Genomic DNA, 18,244 nt, shown 5'->3' with positions numbered 1-18,244 from the left:
GGTCTGTCTCTTCTCTGCCTGGCTCCTGGCTCCCCATTTTCAGGTCCCCCTCCCCTCCAGCATCCCTGCCCCTGAGAGGCATTTGAGACCAGGCTGCACCCCAAAATCGGCTCATGACATCCCTCTCAGCCATGCTGGTCTTTCCCTCCAGCCCTGCGAAGGCTCGTGTCCTGCTGCGAACCCAAGGCCATCTGGGCTCCTGCAATGGCCGTGTTGGGTAATGGAATATGTTTTGCTGGGTTTTTTTTCCTTTGGCCGGTGCAGCTCCCCTTTATTTAGGTTTAAATGGATGCCATCTGGCTAACGAGCCCATACTCATGTTCTAGATTAAAAGGCAATCCTCCGCGCGTTACAGATACGGCGCTGGAGATTAGAGAGGTTTAAATGGTTTGGAAGGTGTAATTTGTTTTTCACGTATGGTGCTATTTACCTCCTGGCAAGTGGGCCAGCATCCCCATCGCCGTCCCCAGCAGCTCCCTCCTGGCTCTGGTCTCCTCCACCAGCCCCGGCCTCAGGAGGAGGAGAGCTCGGGTGTCTCTGAGCCTGGCAGGGCTGCACAGGGTGTCCTTGTGGTTGTTGCTGCCATTCGTCCACTCCCAGAGAGGCTCCTTGTTGCGAGGAGGATGTTCCCTGATTGCGAGGAGAATGTTCCCTGCTTGTCCCTAAAGCCCAGCATGTCTCCACCCACCGTCCTTCTCAGCTGTAGCCCCCTCCGCACCTCCCTGCACCCCAGCATCCCCTGGGACATGGCACAGCTCGCTGGGATGGAGCAGCCTCTGCCCCTCTCCCAGCCCAGAGAGACGGGGACTGACCGTGGTCCATCGGGGTGTCAATGGCAGGCAGCTGGGGCAGCACGCAGCACCCGTCGGTCACTGTGAAGACACCAATGAGGGTTATGCTGTCCCTGGCATGCCCAGAGATGATGATGCTGCTCCATCGGGCTGGTGGACAGCACAGTGCTCGGTGCCGCACCAGAGCAGCAGCAGCAGCTGCCCGCGCTGGGATGTGCATTTTCATGCTGGGATCTGCATTTTGCACATCCTAAGCACCGGCTGCTGCTCTGAAATGCCTCGGTGTAGTCCCCGCTCTTCAAAAAACCTCTGCAACCCGCTTGCAGGCAGTATCTGGTCTTAGGGTGGTGCTGCGGCTGCCAAGGAGAGCCCAGCACCAGGGTTTGACTTTCTTAAGGGGAAGGTTGAAAACGAGACAAGGAAAATGCAACATTTGTGCAAGGCATCTCATCGCCTTCCAGGCAGCTGGTTGTGCTGGCAGCTCCCGTGGAAAGTGCCACATTGACCGATAAAGTGTGGGTCAGCAGAACGCCTCATTTTGCAGCAGGTTCCTCCATAGCCGAGATGAAGTCTCGCTTCGTGGCCATGTCCTCGTGCCCTTTGGCTAGCTGGGAGGGACCATCTCTTGGCACGCTGCATGCAAGGTCGCCTGGGGACAAACCCTGACTGCTCCTGCCTGTGTTTGCTTCCACAGATGGCTAACCCCGTCCCGTCAGCCTGCTGCGTGGTGCTCGCCGCGGTGGTGGTGGTGTACGCCCAGAGACACAGCCAGCAGGGTGAGTCTCTTCACACCTCTCCCACCTTGGGGGTCCCAAAAAATGTGAATGCCGCTCCTCCAGCCTCTCCCCTGGGGCAAGCTGGACGTGCTCTCCAGGCTTGCCTGTTACTGCGTTTCTGGATGTTTATTGCTTTTCTCCTCTCCGTGATGCATGCGTCCCCTCCTGCCCACCGCTGCAGGATGTGGGCGTCCTGTGTCCCCCCAACGCCTGCTGGTCCCCCTTGCCCTGCCCACCCCCCGTGTGTCCCAGGGTGCCCCTGCAGCCAGGGCACTGCTTCCCAGCCCTTTACCCTCCCTTTTCTGCATGCTGCCCTCTGCAACCCACCCTGGAAGGGATGAGCAGCAGCCTGACAGCCCCAAGCCCCAACACCCTACCCCGTGACCGTGATGGGTGCCTCATCCTGCTCTTCCCTCCGTGGGGTGATGTTGTCCCCATTGCCACCACCCGTCTGTGCACACCACTAGCTCCTGCCTCACCACGTTAGCAGAGGGTTTGGCGCTTACCTTAGCAATGGCTTTAGGGAGACGAAATTGTAGAGACACTGGTGATCCTGGGTCCAGGCAGGAGGAGAAGAGTTATGGGGCGGTGGGTTGGGTCCTGCTGTGGGGTCACCTATGGCAGCCCTGCAATAATGGAACAAAAAGGGGATCCTCCAAAACTCACTGGATCCCTGGCAGTCAGCCTGGCTGCTGTTGCTTTTGGTGGATTGTAGAGGATAATTTTGCTGATTAACTCCAGTAAGGACATCTGTGCATCTGTGGGCTCTGTGGGATTGAGGAACCCAGCCAGAGCACCCCGCTGAGCTCCCCTAAATCCAGCTGTGTGGGTTTACAGTGCTGGAAACTGACAGCCTTGCTTGCTCGGACACGAAGCAGCTGGGGTTTGGCAGCATGTCCCCATCGCATGGGGACAGCCACTCTCTGGACACAGAGGGAGCTTGCTGGGTGGTGTTGAAGGAGCATTCCCAAAACCTTCCCAGGGTGCCTGCTCAAAGCATTTGGGTGCTGAGCAGTGTGCTGCTTGTTGTGGTGTGATGCTTTCTGCAGAGAAGCAATGCTGTTTGGTCCTGCTGTGCTTGCAGGACCACTACCTGGGAAGCCTTGAAGAACCCAGTGTCAAGGCTGCCAGAGCATCCTTTGGATGCACTGTGCTGCTTCCCTCCAAGCTGTGGGGACAGTAGCCCAGACCTATCACACAGGGAGATGGACAAAACACCAACATGGCACGTACTTCAGGATTACGCACACTTGAAACTTGTTGTCAAGACAGAGGGACAAACGCTGCTCCCCACCAGCGCACATGCACGTGAAGTTGGGGAGCATCTGCCCCACGTTGGAGACCCAAGAGGTGTGCATCATACCCCCCGCCATCCCCCAGAGCTCACACCCTGCCCCGCTGCAGCCTCCCCTCACTAGCCAGCCCCGGGGCTTATCCCCTGCCATCTGGGTGGTGGGGCCAGGAAAGCACGGTGGGAATGGGGTGGGAGGATGGATTAATCCCACCGGTGGCAGGAACCGGGTGGAGTTGGCGGGGGGAAGACGCTGGCATAGAGTCCATTTATCATGCACTTGAGACACGCTCGACTTTAATAGCTCATGAAGCACTTTAAGAGATGCATTAGCACTGAATACTTGAGTGAGGAGGATGTGACAAGCTGTTAAGTGAGCACGAGCATGGCGCAGCGAGGCCGGCCACCCGCTCCTGGCTCTCACGTGCACCCTGGTGATTACTGGAGCGTCCTGCAAAGTGGCACATGAATTAATAAAAGCAGCGTCGGACTCAGAGGAGGTGAGGCTGCTCGTGCGTTAACCCCTCTGCTGCTCATCTTTGGTCCTTCTTGGAGCTGGCACAACAAAGGGTGCCTTTGCCTGGGATGCAGGAGCCCAGGATGCTCCCCAAGGTGTTTTTTTTTGGGGGGGTGAGGGTTGGAGGCACTCAGAGGTCAGCAGATTTGGGTACCCTCCCTTACTCTGGTTGCAGAGCTCTCTTGCTTTGCATCCATGGCAGTTTGCTAAAGTTACAGCTGCACCACCCTGCTGGGCACCACCGCTTCCAGCTACCCATGGGGGTGGGCACTGTGCGGTGGGAGACCATGGCACTCAGGGCAGCCCCAAGGCGTTGCTTGGAGTATTTCCCTAATGTGCTGGCTTGGGCAGGGGCTTTGGAGTGTCCTGCTGTGGGTATGGGGCAGAGGGGCAGTGAAAGAGGGTGTTAGTGAGGGGTTCTCCCACATCATGGTCCCTTGTGAAACCCTAACCGGGGGGCACAGGGACGGGGCAGAGTGCCTGGCTGTGGGCGGGTGATGCCACATAGCTCCTGGCCAGCACAGAGGGATGGACTGGAGCTGCAAGAATAGATGGGAGGGGACAGAGGAGGCAGAACGGGCTGAAGAACACGCAGTAGAGCCTGGTACCCTCCTCGTTATTGTGGGTAGCTAAGTTTTCCTTCCTGTCTTTCCTCCTCCGGATGGTGGTTGCTGCCGATTTATTTCAGCGTAGAGGAAGGTGATGGGGAAGGCTCAGCAGAGCGCAGAAGCAATGCTGCCTGCTGCAAAGCACACACTGTTGGTTGGCCAGGAGCTCCGTCATGTGAGAGCAGCGCTGGCAGGGGTCCCTGCCATGCAGAGACCCTCTCACTAGCAGGGCTTGGGCACCCTCAAAGGAAGGTGTGAGGCCACAGCACGAGCCGTGGGGCTTTGCCAAAGCTCCTTATGTGGGAAGTTTGTACATGTCGGAGACGCATAACCGCATGTCAGGCCATGAAGCGTACATGCATGGGTGATTTCAGTTCTTTCCGTTCATTGCCGTGACTTCTGTGGCTGAAGTTAGCTGTTTCCAGTAGACCCAAGGGCTACCGCAGCCCTGGGAAGAGTGAGCTCTGCTTCCCCTGGCTCCTGCCACGACCAAAGCGTCTTCCCTATCTGTCGGCGCTGCCAGAGTTATGTCCACATGTGTCCCAGATTGAGATTTCTCTGCTTTTAAAAGAGGAGTAATTCTGCTTTATTGATCCTCACCTTGCTGAATTAACTCATGTTTAAACAATAATTATGTTTTCACCCAGGAGAGGAGACAAAGAGATAAACGTCTCTGGAAATGAATGCATTTCAGATGCCACATGCTGGGGTTAATTTATTGATGGGCGCAGAAGCTGCTATCTCCTCTCTTTCTCACCAGCAACAAGCAATTAGCCCCCATCATTCCTCAACCGAGGAAAAGAAAGAGAGATTTTGTTTCATTACTTTCACTTCTCCCTTGCTCTCTTAAGCCCTGGCGCTAATCTTTTGCAATCGGTTCTGCTGCAAAGCCTCCCGGGAGCTCCAGTTTGCGTGTGCCTCGTTAGAAATGCTGCCCACATTTCAGCTAAGACAAAGACTGGGCCGGTAAACAGCCTTCAAAATGCAGAGCAAAGCCATGCAGATCAGCTTTTTGAAGAGAAACCAACTATAGATATGTCCCTCTCTCCCCTCCCCGCATTGGCCAGTCTTCTCCATGTGGCATTTCTTGGCTGACAGGGATGGGGGTAACTCTTTCTGGACTCTGCTTCCTCCCACATCCACCACCCCGTGCAACTCCCCGTGCTTGGCACAGTTAAACTAGTTGCTCTGCTTTTGGGGGTGTTCTCTGGTACTTTCTGTGTAGGAGGTGGTTTGTAGATTCACGCAGTAACGTGTGGTTTGTTTGTAGACATTTGAGGAGTTTTTGATTGGTGTGCAAATGCTGTTCAGCGAAGGTGCCTGGGTTCAAGTGGTGTGATGGTCTACCTGGGTGTCAAGGCTTGGTCTTGTGCCCACCGGTGTGCAGGGCAGATATGCATTCAACCTAAGACAGCGCTGCAGGAGTAGTCTCTCCAAATATGCATACAGAATGTCTCCTCTCCCTCTCCCTCTCCCTCTTCCTCTTCTTCTCCCCTCCATTGGAGTGCCTTTCAATCATGCATTAAGCGACATGACTAACATCTGTCATGTGTTGTTTGTTTTTCCACCCGCTCCCCAGGGCGAGATGCGTGTGCAACAGAGTGTTTTGGAATTTTTGTAATTGGCACTCTCTGTGTACACTGGGGAAGGCAAGGTCAAAGGGACCGCGTGTGTGTGTGAAGAGGCTGGCCAGGAGGCAGGAGACGGCTCGTGCTTCCCGCAGAGGCTCGTTCCCTGCTCAGGCTGGGGCCAGCGCAGGAAAAAGCTCTGTCTCCTCATGACATAGCACCTTCTCACCTCCCCTGACACCTCCTTGCGTCTCAGGCCAAGTTTTACTCTCGTCACAGCACACTGGCACTTTATCTCTGGGTGGCTCCTGCCAAGGCGTTATCGGTGTTGTCCTCAAGATGCAGCCCTGCTTTCTGTGAGTCTGACCTACATTCCTCCACTGGAGATGAATGGACTTGTGTTTGGCTGCATAAAACACATGTTCTTGCCGAGGGAAGGCTACTATATTAACTGCTCCAGAGCTCTGCGTGCGATGGACGCGTCCTTTCCATTATAAACATCAGCCTTTGTGTCACTGGCAAACTTTGCCAGCAACAGTTTTATGTTGCCTTCAAGATAATTGATACGATGAGTGATTAGCAATGGGCCAAGAACAGATCCCTGTGGGGCCACACTGGGAACACCCTCCTGCAATGATGATTCCCCATTAACAATCATTTCCCCATTAGCAATTACATTTTTTAATCCTTCCTGTTACAACTCTGGATGCTCTCATTATCCAGCTGGCTGAAATACCAGCCTTGCTCCAAACTCCAGCACTGTTCAGTGTGTGAGCTGGTTTCAGAACACTCCAGGACCCCTTTTGGGTTAGGAAGCAAGGTTTGGCATAACCTCTACCTGCCCCTGCATCCCTTACACTTTGCAAGTCATGTCGAAGCCAAAATGCTCTTCAAATGTGCTTCATGGAGAGCTTGGAGAGCCAGAACCAAGGTAACGGTGCTGGATCAATAAACGGATATGTCTTGGCATTGAAAGGATGTTATCAGGGTTTGCTCAGCGCAGTCAAAGTCGGGGGGCTGAGCTCAGCCTGTCCTCAGGCTAAATGAGCTCTGTTCACAGTGGTGTTCACATAATCTGCTGAAGGAGCCAGCTCTATCTGGAAGACTTCAGTTCCCGGGCATTCATGAGGAGATGGATGCTTCTGCCTTGGAGCTGCAAGAGGGGATAGACACAAGCACTAGGGCAGTGGGGGAAGGTATTGCTGAAGGTGTGGACACCCCTGGATGGCAGTGTCCCTGGCAGAGCAGCACTGTCTGCACCGCTGGGCACCCCGGCAGTCACCTCCCTTCTGCAGGCAGCGCCTGTACCCGGTGGGTGAGTCACCCTGACTCACCGAGGACACATTACCCCTCACATGAAGGCTCCAGCGCTGATGGCTTGTGCACAGCGATTAGGATTCAGGCTTCTCCTCCACTCGGAGCCTGCTTAAATCATTCTGAAGGCTGCCATTCAAGGGCAGGCATCCACTCTTTGCCTCCTTTGCCTTGCTAATTGCTCCCTGGGGCTAAGGTAGCCCAAACTCACTGCTGTCTGCTGGCGACCAGCATCATTCCAGTGGGGTTGCTGTATCTGCTGGGTGCCAATCTGCTAGCCCACCTGATGCTGGCCAGAGGTACAACCTGGCTGTAGCCCGAGTTGCATGAAATTTCTGTCCCTCTGATGCCTTTGCAAGGAAGATCTGTTACCCCCATCCCTGCACATCCATTACCATGGTTGTTTCCCCACCCTGCTTTTTACTTCCTACACCTCTGTCTGTCCCAGAGTACCTGGCTTTTTCCTTGTTTGTTTTTTTGTTTGTTTGTTTGTTTTTCTCAGCACAAGATGCATCTCCCAAAATGTTCCCTGTCTGCAAAGCAAAAGAAAACAGCAAGAATTAGCCCTGGGTCCTGGAACATCTTTTTCTATTACTGGACATCCCTCTGAGCTCAAGTAGATTTCCTGCCCAGACACAGAGTGAATTATGGCCAAGCTCTCGGAGGCTGACCTTGTGGTCAGCCAGAGCATAGGCTTGCTAATAAATGTGGTCGGCCCCTACCGCAGACAGCCTATTTTTAATGCCTGTGTTTCCTTGCCCGTTGCCTCATCACCCTGTAGGTCCCAGTGTTGAGCATCCCTTGGGGATCCGGCCGGTCATGCAGGATAGCCCCACGGGGAGCACATCCCGGGCTCGTTCCTCCCGCCTGGGCACTGGGAAATCACAAGCATTGATTTCCGTGCAGTGTCTGTCAGTTTTGCACCGCAGAAAGTGGTGGGTGCGTGGGGCAGGGTGGCCTGTCTTGCTGGGGCGCGCTGCAGGAGCACAGCTGAGGTGGTGCCCACCAGACAGGGAGCGGAGAGCTCGTGGTGCTCACCTAGGGTCTGTGCTTGGAAAATAGCCACGGGTCAGCGCGAGATTGATGTCCCGTTGTGCAAAGTGCTGTCGGATGCGTGAGGAGAGATGCTTTTAAAGTGCAGGTGGGGGAGAGAGGAGAAGGGCAGGAAGAAAAACAGAGGGATTGGCACTTAGGTGAGAGGGAGCAGGGCTTTGAAGACTTGCTCTTTGCAAGTTACTGAAGTTTGGAGACATGCAAAGGGCACCACAAATAAGCTGCCTGCTTTTTCTATACAAGTCTGTCTGGAGGCGTTTGCACCGAATTTACCCCTTTACGAGAAAGGAAGAAGTTGTTTGAAATGGAGCCAACAGAAATGAGGTTCTGGAGCAAAGCGGGGGTCTGTCCCCAGGTCCACATGAGCCATCGGAGAGCTCAGAAGGAAATCTAGTAGGAAATATCTGAGATGCTAACAAAAATGTGAACACTTCTGTCAGTCTGGTATATTGAAGCAGATCACAAGGCTGTAAAAGATAAAAAAAAAAAAAAAAAGAAAAGCTAACTAAAGGTAAGAGTGTCGATCTGACAGGTTTTGGACAAGCCTGTGATCCTCCAAAACTGGTGAAAATAGTTCACATCTGTGGTGAGAAGAAGAAACTGCCGGGAGGCTCGCAGTCTGCCAGGATTCATTAGTTCTGCCAGTGGCAAGGAAAACCATGTCTCAGTAGTCTCTTAGACTTCATTAAATGTATTGACAAGCAATGAAGGAGGAGGAATGGGGTTTGTAGTCCACCCAGACACCCAGAGGAGCTTTGGATGGAGAGCATTCAGCTCAGGATGAAGCCCTAGGAGTTACTGCTGGCAGAGGCAAAGCTGCCATGACCCACGGGGAGGAGGCAGGACCTCCTGGTGAAGATGTGCCGAGGGGACAGCATGGAACAGGGAGCAGCATTTGGCTTTTGGAACATCTGTATAAGCCAGCTGGTTCCTTGCTTACAAATCCTTGCTGGAACCCACTGCTGGACAAGCCCAGATCATGGGGAGAAGCTGAGAAGAAGGATTTGGATAAAGGTCATCTTCTCAGGGTGGTATCATCCTGTTGCGTGAAGCAGGAGCATTGCTTCCCCTGCTGACAGCTGTAAATCAAGGCATTGCAGTAGCAGCTGTGAGCCCCCAAAAGCTGGTGAAGCCAAAATCTCGTTTTCACAGATTTTCAGACCCAGGGAGCTGAAGCGTAGCCCAGCACACGGGGGATAGCCGTGGGCTTTGCTCTTTGCGTGAGCTCTGACTGCTGGAGAAGGGCTGTGTCCTGTCCTAGCACAGAGCTCCCTTTGGCGAGGGGGGAAGAAATCCTCGTCCATAGGTTATGCCTGTTGTTTTTTTATGCCTGTTTTTACATTCTCAAAAGCTTCCAGAAATGGAAGATTTCATAAAACAGTGACAGTTGGAGTGGAAACCTTTAGTGCTTCAGGGGTTTGGCTTCACTTAGCCTCCAAAAGCTCGGAAAGGTCTCGCCTTGGAAGTGGCGCATGGCCATCCCAGCAAGCAAGTCACCTCACATTTCCAAAGCAGCCTGGTCCCCACCAGCCTGTTTAGGAACACACGTCCAGCTGAACTTGGACTGAAGGTGCCCCTCATTAGTTATCCCCTTTGAAGGGTTTCCAGTGTGCGAAGTCCTGGACTGTAGACTGCTCTGGGACTGCAAAGCCAGTCTCTGGTTAGGCTGAAAGAGCAAAGTGCTGCAGCTCTGGGCACGGCTTGCAGGAGCCCACGACCTTCGCAGAGGGTGCTATAAATCATTCCTGGAACATGTCAGCAGGGCTGTGTGCGACAGACCCAGGGACCAAAAGGGCAGGCAGGGCTGGGGCTGAGATGTTCAGGTCCTGCACATCCATCAGTAGTGTTGGACACAGAGTGAGTCACTTGCTGCTGTCTTCAGGCCACCCGTGACACGTCTGTGACCAAGCAAAGCCCTGGGTAATGGGAGCACAGCCACAGCAGGACACTGAAACCAAATGTTACTGTCTCTGCTTTCCAGGCAGAGAATTTTGCTAGGGTGGGAAGAGAGCAAGGGAACCATGAAGCATGCTCAGGAGCGCAGATGCTGGGACACAACATGCACAAACCTTAGTAATCAGAGTCTTTTGAGGAGTTTAATTTCTCTGGGCAGACACTGTGCTTCTGTGCAAAGGGAAGTACCTAATACCCAGATTCCTAATTCGAGTGGGAGATGCTGGAGCATAAAAAATAAACAGGAGAACAGCTTGCAAGATGTGTAGTCTGTCCTGCAAATGAAAAGAGCATCTTTCAGGATAAGCCGTCTTGGGCAGCACTAAATGGAGCGGATCCACGCAGAGAAGCCAATATAATTGTAGCATATTAAAAGGAAAAGGAAAAGAAGAAGGATTGAGCAGGGGCTGTGGCAGGCTCGTTACAGAGGGGAAAAGCGATGCGTGTCACCTCGTAATGAGTGCTCCAGGAAGGCCAATCAGGTGGAGAAGTGAAGTGAAACCGCACAGCAATCGAAGGTGATGGAGGCAGGAGGGGTTACAGCAGTATTAGTCCCGCATATGGACCATTGATCTCTTGGTGTAGTATTTGCGGGGAAAGATTGTTATTTAGGCTTAGCTGCCACCGGGTCCTAATTGAAGCTGAGGAGTCTGGAGCCTCATTGTACTGCCTGCGTTTGCTGAGGGCTGTACTGGAGAGGATGGTGTTGGGGAAGGGGCTGTGTGCATGTTACTCAACGTGGGAATGAAACAGCCTTTGTCACTGCTCAGGAGACGAGGGGAAGGGGCTAAAAACTATTCCTTGCACAGTTGCATGTATCTGTGTGCAGTGTGCATCCCTGTCCCACAGCCCTGGGCAAAACACATCCATATCCTAGTGCCAAATCCCCCTGGATGGGGCAAAGCCTTGCCATAGGGTGTGCACAGCTGGCAGAGCCGTGTGCTGCCCTTCGTCCCAGCTTCAGCACGCTTGACCTTCCAAGCTTTTTTGGCTTGCAAAGCCTGAAGCGTTTCCCCCAGCACAGATCCCTGTTAGTAGATTTAAGACACCCAGCAGCAGCTGGATTCTTCTTAGTTATCTATTCTGAAGTGCTACAAAGCAGCCGGAGGTCTGCAGAGTCGATGCTGAAAAACATTGACCTGCAAGGCTGGAAGCCTGGAGGACTTCTGCTGGCCAAGACCTGTGTGCTTTGTAGGCAGAAGAGAGCTGGCACCATCGCACCAAGGAGCTGACTGGGATGCACAAGCTAAAGCAGAAGTGCAGCGTGTAGCGTGTCTTGCTTGATTCCTTCTGAATTTGCTAAGGTGTAGTGATGTGTGCATGTATGTGCATGTATTTCTGATGTCCAGGCATTGGTCGCGCTGCTGGGTAACACAGCTCTGCTGGCAGAGGACTGGCAGGGAGTGGACGTTTTGCTATGCCAAAGTGTGGTTCTGCTCTCTGGAGAGAGGTCTCCTCTGTCCTCTGCTGGTCTGTGCTGCTTGAAGGGGGCCGCACCAGCTGCCTCCAGGATCCAAACTGAAATGAAGCCGAGGAAGTTGCTGAGCATCCCTCACAGAGGTAAGAGAGCTACGGAAGGGGATCAGGGTCCTGTGCTGTTGTGAGCAGCAGGGAGGCAGCCTCACAACAGCAGCAGCTGGTGCAAACCTACATCATGCAGGGCAAGCGTGCCGGGATCCGCTGCGGGGTGCCAGTCCTGGTAGTCCCACGGCCATGCATCTGTCCAAGCGCAGATCTTGAACCAAGCAGGAGAGCTCTGCTCACCATTCGCATTGTTTATGCGCAAACCCTCTCCAGGGGAAGTGGTAAGCCAAGCCCCAAGCGCTTGCTCCAGAGGGGAGTCTCCAGCCGTAGATGTGAACTTGAGACTTTGTAGGATGAGTCACAGAGATCCCCTGACTCCAGCCAAGCCGCAAGCCCTGGCAGGTCGGACTCTGCTCTGTCTGCGGATTGCCTGTACTGTGGTGCGGTTGCTCCAGTGGAGAGCACGCTGTGCAAATGAGAAACTGAGGCACACATGAGTGAGAGTGTATTAAATCCAGAAGCTAATGTCTGTCTGACTCCTCCCCTCTCTGCAATTTCCCATGGGAAACCTCCATGTCTGGCCATAACTGGGAGCCTGGAGATCTGCCACAACCTGTGCCAGCTGCTGAGACAACTGGAGAGGCTTGGAGCAAAGCATGAGAATCCAGGGACATTGCTCAGGAGTGCCCTGCAGGACTCCTGGAAGGGGATGTAGCATTACCTGTGATGCCATGAGGCGCCTGGCTGGTGATCACATCCAAGTTCCTGTGCTCAGCAGACTTCAAAATTAGTTTTACCTTTGTGGTGGGAAGCACGGGGAAATTGGCCTGTGTCCTTGTGTCTTTTTTTTTTCCTTTTGGGTGAAGATCCCTGCTCTGTGGCATAGGGGAAGGGCAGCTCAGGAGCTTGGGTTCTCACTGGTTCTTCCCAGCTCTTAGAGCATCACACAAGCCCCTTGGCACGGGGAGGAACCGTAGCCAATGACAATGGCCACAGGCTCACTTGCTAGTGAGCTGTTCCCACTGATGCTCCTGCTGGAATTCCATTCACTTTACTGGGACTCTTCTCTTCCTCAGGTATCTTCAGGGCTTTTCTCTTGAGGAGCCTCCCCAGTTTTGCCCGGTAAAACCCAGCCTGTTCCTTGCACTCTCCCAGCATCGCAGAGCACAGCCCTCTGGGTTTTAAGAGAAAGGGTAGTGCTCCTCCTTGCTCTTGGAGGATGCTTGTGCTCTCTTGCTGGACCCATCGCAAGCATCCTTCTCTTGGCCTTGGTCAGGTGTAATATTTCTGCCAGGTCCGTGCTTCCTGTTGGCGGAGAGCCTTTAGGGATGCCTTCAAGCTGCCTTACTGCCCTTCCCATCATGGCAATGGTGCTTAGCTGATTTACAGCTGCGGCGCACCGGTCTGCCCCCGCGCAGGCGACTCCTCCAGCTCTCAGCCCTGAGATGGACATGTCTGTCCGTCCCTCCCGGCTTGCAAAGAGAGTTCCTGTTATTTTCAACCCAAGTTGCTGGAGACTGAGCCTTGCTTTTATGCAGAGTGAGCCCTGAATATTCAAGAAACAGCGCTGAACTCAGTGTGACCATGGTTGGTAGGTTCTGGCCCTTAATTAATTAGCATTGATCGTACTTCACTTCCAACAGTGGAGGAGGGAGCTGCAGCTCAGGGAAGCAGTGAAGTGTTGCAATATAATCACTGCGGCCATTTTCACACTGCCCGTCTGTGCTCTTCAAAAGTTACACAGCTGCTGCGATGGCAGCATGGGAGACAGAAAGGAAAATCCTGGGGGAATAGGAGTAACATAGGACTTTGGAAGCTGTCATTTTAAAAGAAACATTTGTTTATACATTTATGCAAGATTGGGTGGGGGTTTTTTGTATTATTTTATTGGTTCTTGACATTGGCTGAGCTTGACTTAGCCTTAGCAAAGGCGCTGCTCGTGTCTTCTGCATGGCAGCAGAGTCACTGCGGAGTCCATCAGCCCACCAGGAGGTTCAGCTGTCAAAGCGTGGGACCTCCATGCACTCCCTTTGCTTTCAGCTCCCCCATCCAAACACAGCAGCAACCTCGCAACCCCATGGCAACCAAGAATTGCTCTGTAGGAGGTGGGATGTGCCTTGTCCCTCAAGAAATTTGGAGAGGGTTGGATCAGTCACTTGAGAACGGAGGTGTCTACCCTATCTGAGCAAGACACCCATTGGTCAGCCTTTCTCTGTTGGTAAGCCATCCCTCCACGTGAAGTTGTCCATCTCACTGCAGTCTAAACATGTCTTTTCTACTGGTTCTGTTGAGTCCATGGGATTTCGTATCCCTTATGCATTTATTTCTCCACATTTCTGCAATTTTGTTGCTGGCAGCGCCAGAGAGATGGCCATGGGCATCTTTCTATTGATCCATGAGTAGGACTTTGGGATGTAAACCCAGAAGGAAAACTTCAGGATTTAGGTAGGCAGACTAAATCCTGTTACATTCTTCATTTTGCCCTGAATCACAGCTCCAGAGTGAAAACTATATAGCGAGATCTACTGACAGTGAAGGCCGGAATGTCACAGCTTTTTTAATGTGTTGTATGATGTTGCAAATGGGTCTCCAAACTTGGTGAATATTGAACCCTCTTGCAAACACAGTGTGTCTGTAATTCATGCTGTGGCCAGCAGCTCCCAAGGTTTTCCTTGCACACCCCATTGCCAGGGGGTCCCGGTCGGGCTTGACTGCGTGCTGGGAGCCCTGAGCGCTGATGGACTTTCTCTCCCGCACAACGCATGTGCACGGTGCTGGGAAAATCAGTGCCAGGGCTGGAAGAGGGGTGGGAAGTGGGTGTCAGCAGGCAGAGACATTCGAGTCAAGCCTGGGAGCCCGAGGGATTAGTGGATATGGGCTGTTAGGTGATTTAATTGTGTTTTCCTTCCTCCAGTGAGTTTGGGCCATTTTTCTTAACTTGCTTAGCCCTGAGGAGTTTTTCAGTGTAACCGCTATTTATGGAAGGCTTTTTACTTTGCTGCTTCAGGGGGAGTCGCCAGTGTACACCGCAGCAGCTGTCTCATAGTCCCACACGCCAGCGCTGCAGTGTCCAAGTGCTGGGATCCCAAGGGGCATACAGGGGTTCAAGATGGATAAAAAGACACCAGCTCAAATGAATTCTGTGCTTTGGGTGTTTATATTTTAACAGGTTCAGGAGAGCCCAGCCAACCCCTGGTGTCAATGTACCAGGTGCCATAGGACCACAGGGGAGGAGGAATATCAGAGCCTAGCTCTGATGCTGACAACTTGCACACCCTTGGGCCAGTCATTTAATCTGCTGTGGGAACTTCAGCTCCATCTGTAAGACGGGGAGAATGATGCTCTCCTCGTTTGTCTCATCTGTTTGAGTTGTCAGCTCGTTAAGACAAGAGCTGCATGTTGCTGGGTGCCGGCGCAGAGCTGTGGGTGACAGGGCGCCCATCCCCGGGGGGCTGCAGGCAGTGCGAGCGCTGGGGAAGAGCCACCTCCATCCCCTGTACTGGGACCCTGTGCTTCCCATGGAGGGGCATCTCTGTTGGGAAGCGAAGCGTGTGCTGCCAGTCTGTCCTGAGCAGAGCTGTCGGGGGAAATCCTCAGGGGAGCCATTTTCCGTTGGAAAATGAAGTCCCATCAACATCTGAATGTTTTACACAATCATATTTCTCTGTCAAGGGGAAAAAAAAAAAAAAAGTTGCAGGGCAAGGAGAAGGGCTGCAGTATGTCTTTTTTGGTATTTTTCAGAAATGGCTAGGCTCTTCACTTTAAATTGGCAACCCCTTCCTCCCAGAAAAATGGTCACAAAGCCTTTTGTACAATGTGGTGGGGCACTGTTTTTGGGTTTGTTTGTTTTTTTCTCTTTAAAGGAGAATTTTTGGAAGTTTGAGCTTTTGCCAATGGGGCCAGAGCACCATTTCCAACTTCATGGCATGCTGAGCTTGCCCCGGCCGTGCCAGAGTGGTGGGGGGCTGCGAGTGTGGGACCCTGGAGGAGCCGGAGCATCTCCTCCCACCGAAGAGCTGCTTGCTGCCTGTAGCCGCTTTCCGTGCGTGCGTGCATAGATTCGCACTGATTTTCTCTCCTTAAGGACTTTCTCGTATTCCCCTCCCACAGGCAGTGTCTGCGGTTGTTTGCAGGCTCCTGCCTGTGGGCAATTTCCTCCTCCTCCTCACTACCATTCACTCCCTCATCCCTTCTCCTCTTCCTCCCTCCTGATGGAGACAGCCTCTCACAGCCGACTCATTTCAGAGATGTTTTTTTCACTGCTGAAGCCAAGATTTTTCTCTCTCTCATCGTGCTTAGTCTGGAATTGGGAAGGGGTTGTTTTGAGGGTTTTTTTTTTTCAGCAATAAATAATTTCAGCATGCTGAAGAGGCAGGAGAGTGAAGCTGGCATAAGGCTACATTGAAATACTCCATTTGTTCTGGGAGTCTTTCTCCCCGCTCCAGAAAGCTTCCTCTAGCGTTCAATTTTAAAGCAAATCACTATTATTTTTTGTTTTCTTACTTTCCAGAAGAGATTCCTATATTATTTCGGCTTGCCTGGAGATTTCCACACACAGCAGAACTTTTTTCTTTGGCTTTTCTTTCCTCTTGCTTTCTTTTTGCCGGGGTTAAAAGCCCCAAGCCAGCAAGGTACTTAAACACATGCTGAAAGTTAAGGGCTTGCCTAAGTGCTTTGCTGACTTGGAGCCAAAGATTTTTTCTCAAGTCCTTTAAATGCTTCAGAACCTGAATTCAAAACATTTTACAGAAATTCCAGAATTGAGTATCTCTTGTGCTAATAATAGTTGTAATTCAGGAGTGCCTTCAGATAACTGGAGCTCTAGACATGGTGAGCTTCTGTATAATCTTACTTTCAGAAAATACACTTCCCTAAAATCTTCTTGTCCTTCAAACCCAAGAGCTCTCCAGAGAGGTGGGCACGTTTATTTGTGTTTCAGTCAATGAACATAACTGGGCTTTTAGCTGTTGTTTTGCAATAAGACACTCAAATCTTTTAAGTGTTGAAATTTAGGAAATAATGGGCAATTAGTTCAAATCATACTGAATGAATGTCTGCTCCTGAACTAACATTTGCTCATCATCCCCAACACAGGAAAAAAAAAAAAAAAAAAACCAACAAAAACAAACCACCGACTTGAGGGCTCTCTGAAACAGCAAGATCAGTAATTGGAAGTTAGGAGATGCTCTCAAAGACAGGCTGAGCTCCCATTTCACAGAGTCTGAAAGCAGCGCTGCGCTCTGCTTTTGAGAGATTACTCAGAGGGATGGTGTTAAAAGCGGTACAGAGAGGGAATAGCAGTGGGTACAAGAACAGGAAAAGCTCTGCGGAGGAGGAGGTGTTTCCAGAAACAGAGAGGCAGCCAGCATCAAATAGAAATTACGGCTTTGTTTTGGGCTCTGTGTGATGAACCCAGGAGCCTCTGCCACCACCCATCCAGTGGGGGCTGCTTGGAGATGCTCAGCTGCTTAATGAAGAGCATCTGCTTCAGAGGTTTTGGAAGAGGTGCTGGACACTGATGCTCAGGGCAGCAACAAGGGAGCAGGACCAGACAGGAGTTAGCTTAGTTCATGACCCTCCAAGGAGTTGCAGGCACCCTTCTCTGAAAGCATTCAGTGCTGCTGCTGGGAATGGGAAACGCAGCTGAAAGCTCCCAGCTCACTATCCTCATCTTAATGCTTTCTTTTCAGAGGTGAGCCATGAGCTTCTGACTTGCGCTTTGCAGGGATACATGTGCACATCTGCATGAGAAGGCAGGCAAAGCCTCTCTCTGTATGCCCCAAAGCATCGTGTGCTTGCAGTCTCCTGCTGTCTCATAGATGTGTTCTGGGAGTTGCTCAGAAACCGTCTGTGGACCCTCATCCTGCAGTCATGTCATTCATGGTCCAGATACACACTTCCCGGCCCATAACCAGAGACCTAGACTCATTCAGCCCTCAGCTGGAGCCTGCTTCCATGTTCTGCCTGAAATCCAGATGCTCTGTCCTGGGGTCCTGTCCTGGTCTGCAGTGCTCCTTTAGCTACACTCCGGGATTTATCTTGATGTCTCTGGTGGAAGTCACACTCTTTTTTTTTTGCCATGGGTCTGATATGTTGCCATCTTTCACCCCAGAGGCGCTTGTGCCCAGCGGATGCTCTGTGTGACTGTTGGGCTGCAGCTCCACAGCAGTGCCATGGCTCAGCACGTGCCGGTGGTCATTTCTAGGTTTGGCTTTGCTTGAGGATCCTTCGGAATGAAAGGCATGAAATGCGAATGTAATATCTCGTTATTACCGAGGCAAATCCTGAGGCCTTGGCATAATTGTTAGTACAGCCCCTGATGGGGAGAGTAGATCGTTGCCTTGTGATTAATATTGCTTTGAAATCATCACCAGGCTCCAGAAGTGCAAGTGTTACTTGGAGAACTGAGTGATGGTGACTGAGTAAAAAAAAAAAAAAAAAAAAAATTACTTGGGAAAATGCTTCCCATTTCATCAGAATCCACTCTTCCCTCCCTCTGGTCACTGCTGCGCTGGCAGCAGCTCGGTTCCTCTGTTGTCCTGTAGCCACATGCATAAAGAAGAGTCTTGGTGTTGGTGCAGGGGGAGGAAATCCCTGTCTTGGGAAGAAACAAGTCCTGAGGTCTAACCTCTGGTGGATGTAGGGATGGAGGAAAAAGTATTGGTGTTTCTGTTGGGAGTTCCTGGGCACAGGACGTCGGTGCTGCCCTGTCCCCCCTTGCCTCCGTGCTGCAGGTTGCACCCCTGCTGTGATTTCTAAATCTAGCCTGGGTGCTGCCTTTGAGTCCTGGCCCCACGTGCAGCGCACCCTGTACCTCCTCCTTGCTGGGGCTGGGTCATACGGAGGAGG

At 52.2% G+C, this 18,244-nt stretch overlaps 1 protein-coding gene across 1 annotated transcript in view; it reads left to right on the top strand.

The window, feature by feature from the left end:
* Positions 1–1,485: 1,485 nt before the first annotated feature.
* The window catches only part of CNTFR (ciliary neurotrophic factor receptor), an 85,831-nt gene continuing 69,072 nt past the window's right edge, over positions 1,486–18,244 (top strand). The window contains exon 1 of the mRNA XM_009889724.1: positions 1,486–1,567. Coding sequence (XP_009888026.1) covers positions 1,486–1,567 — 82 coding nt within the window. The remainder of the gene's footprint in view (positions 1,568–18,244) is intronic.

This window comes from Charadrius vociferus, unplaced genomic scaffold (assembly GCF_000708025.1).
Source record: "Charadrius vociferus isolate BGI_N301 unplaced genomic scaffold, ASM70802v2 scaffold37, whole genome shotgun sequence".
In the NCBI taxonomy this organism is placed as follows: Eukaryota; Metazoa; Chordata; class Aves; order Charadriiformes; family Charadriidae; genus Charadrius; species Charadrius vociferus.
The sequence above is the reverse complement of the archived record's forward strand: the minus strand, read 5'-3'. Positions and strand labels throughout refer to the sequence as shown.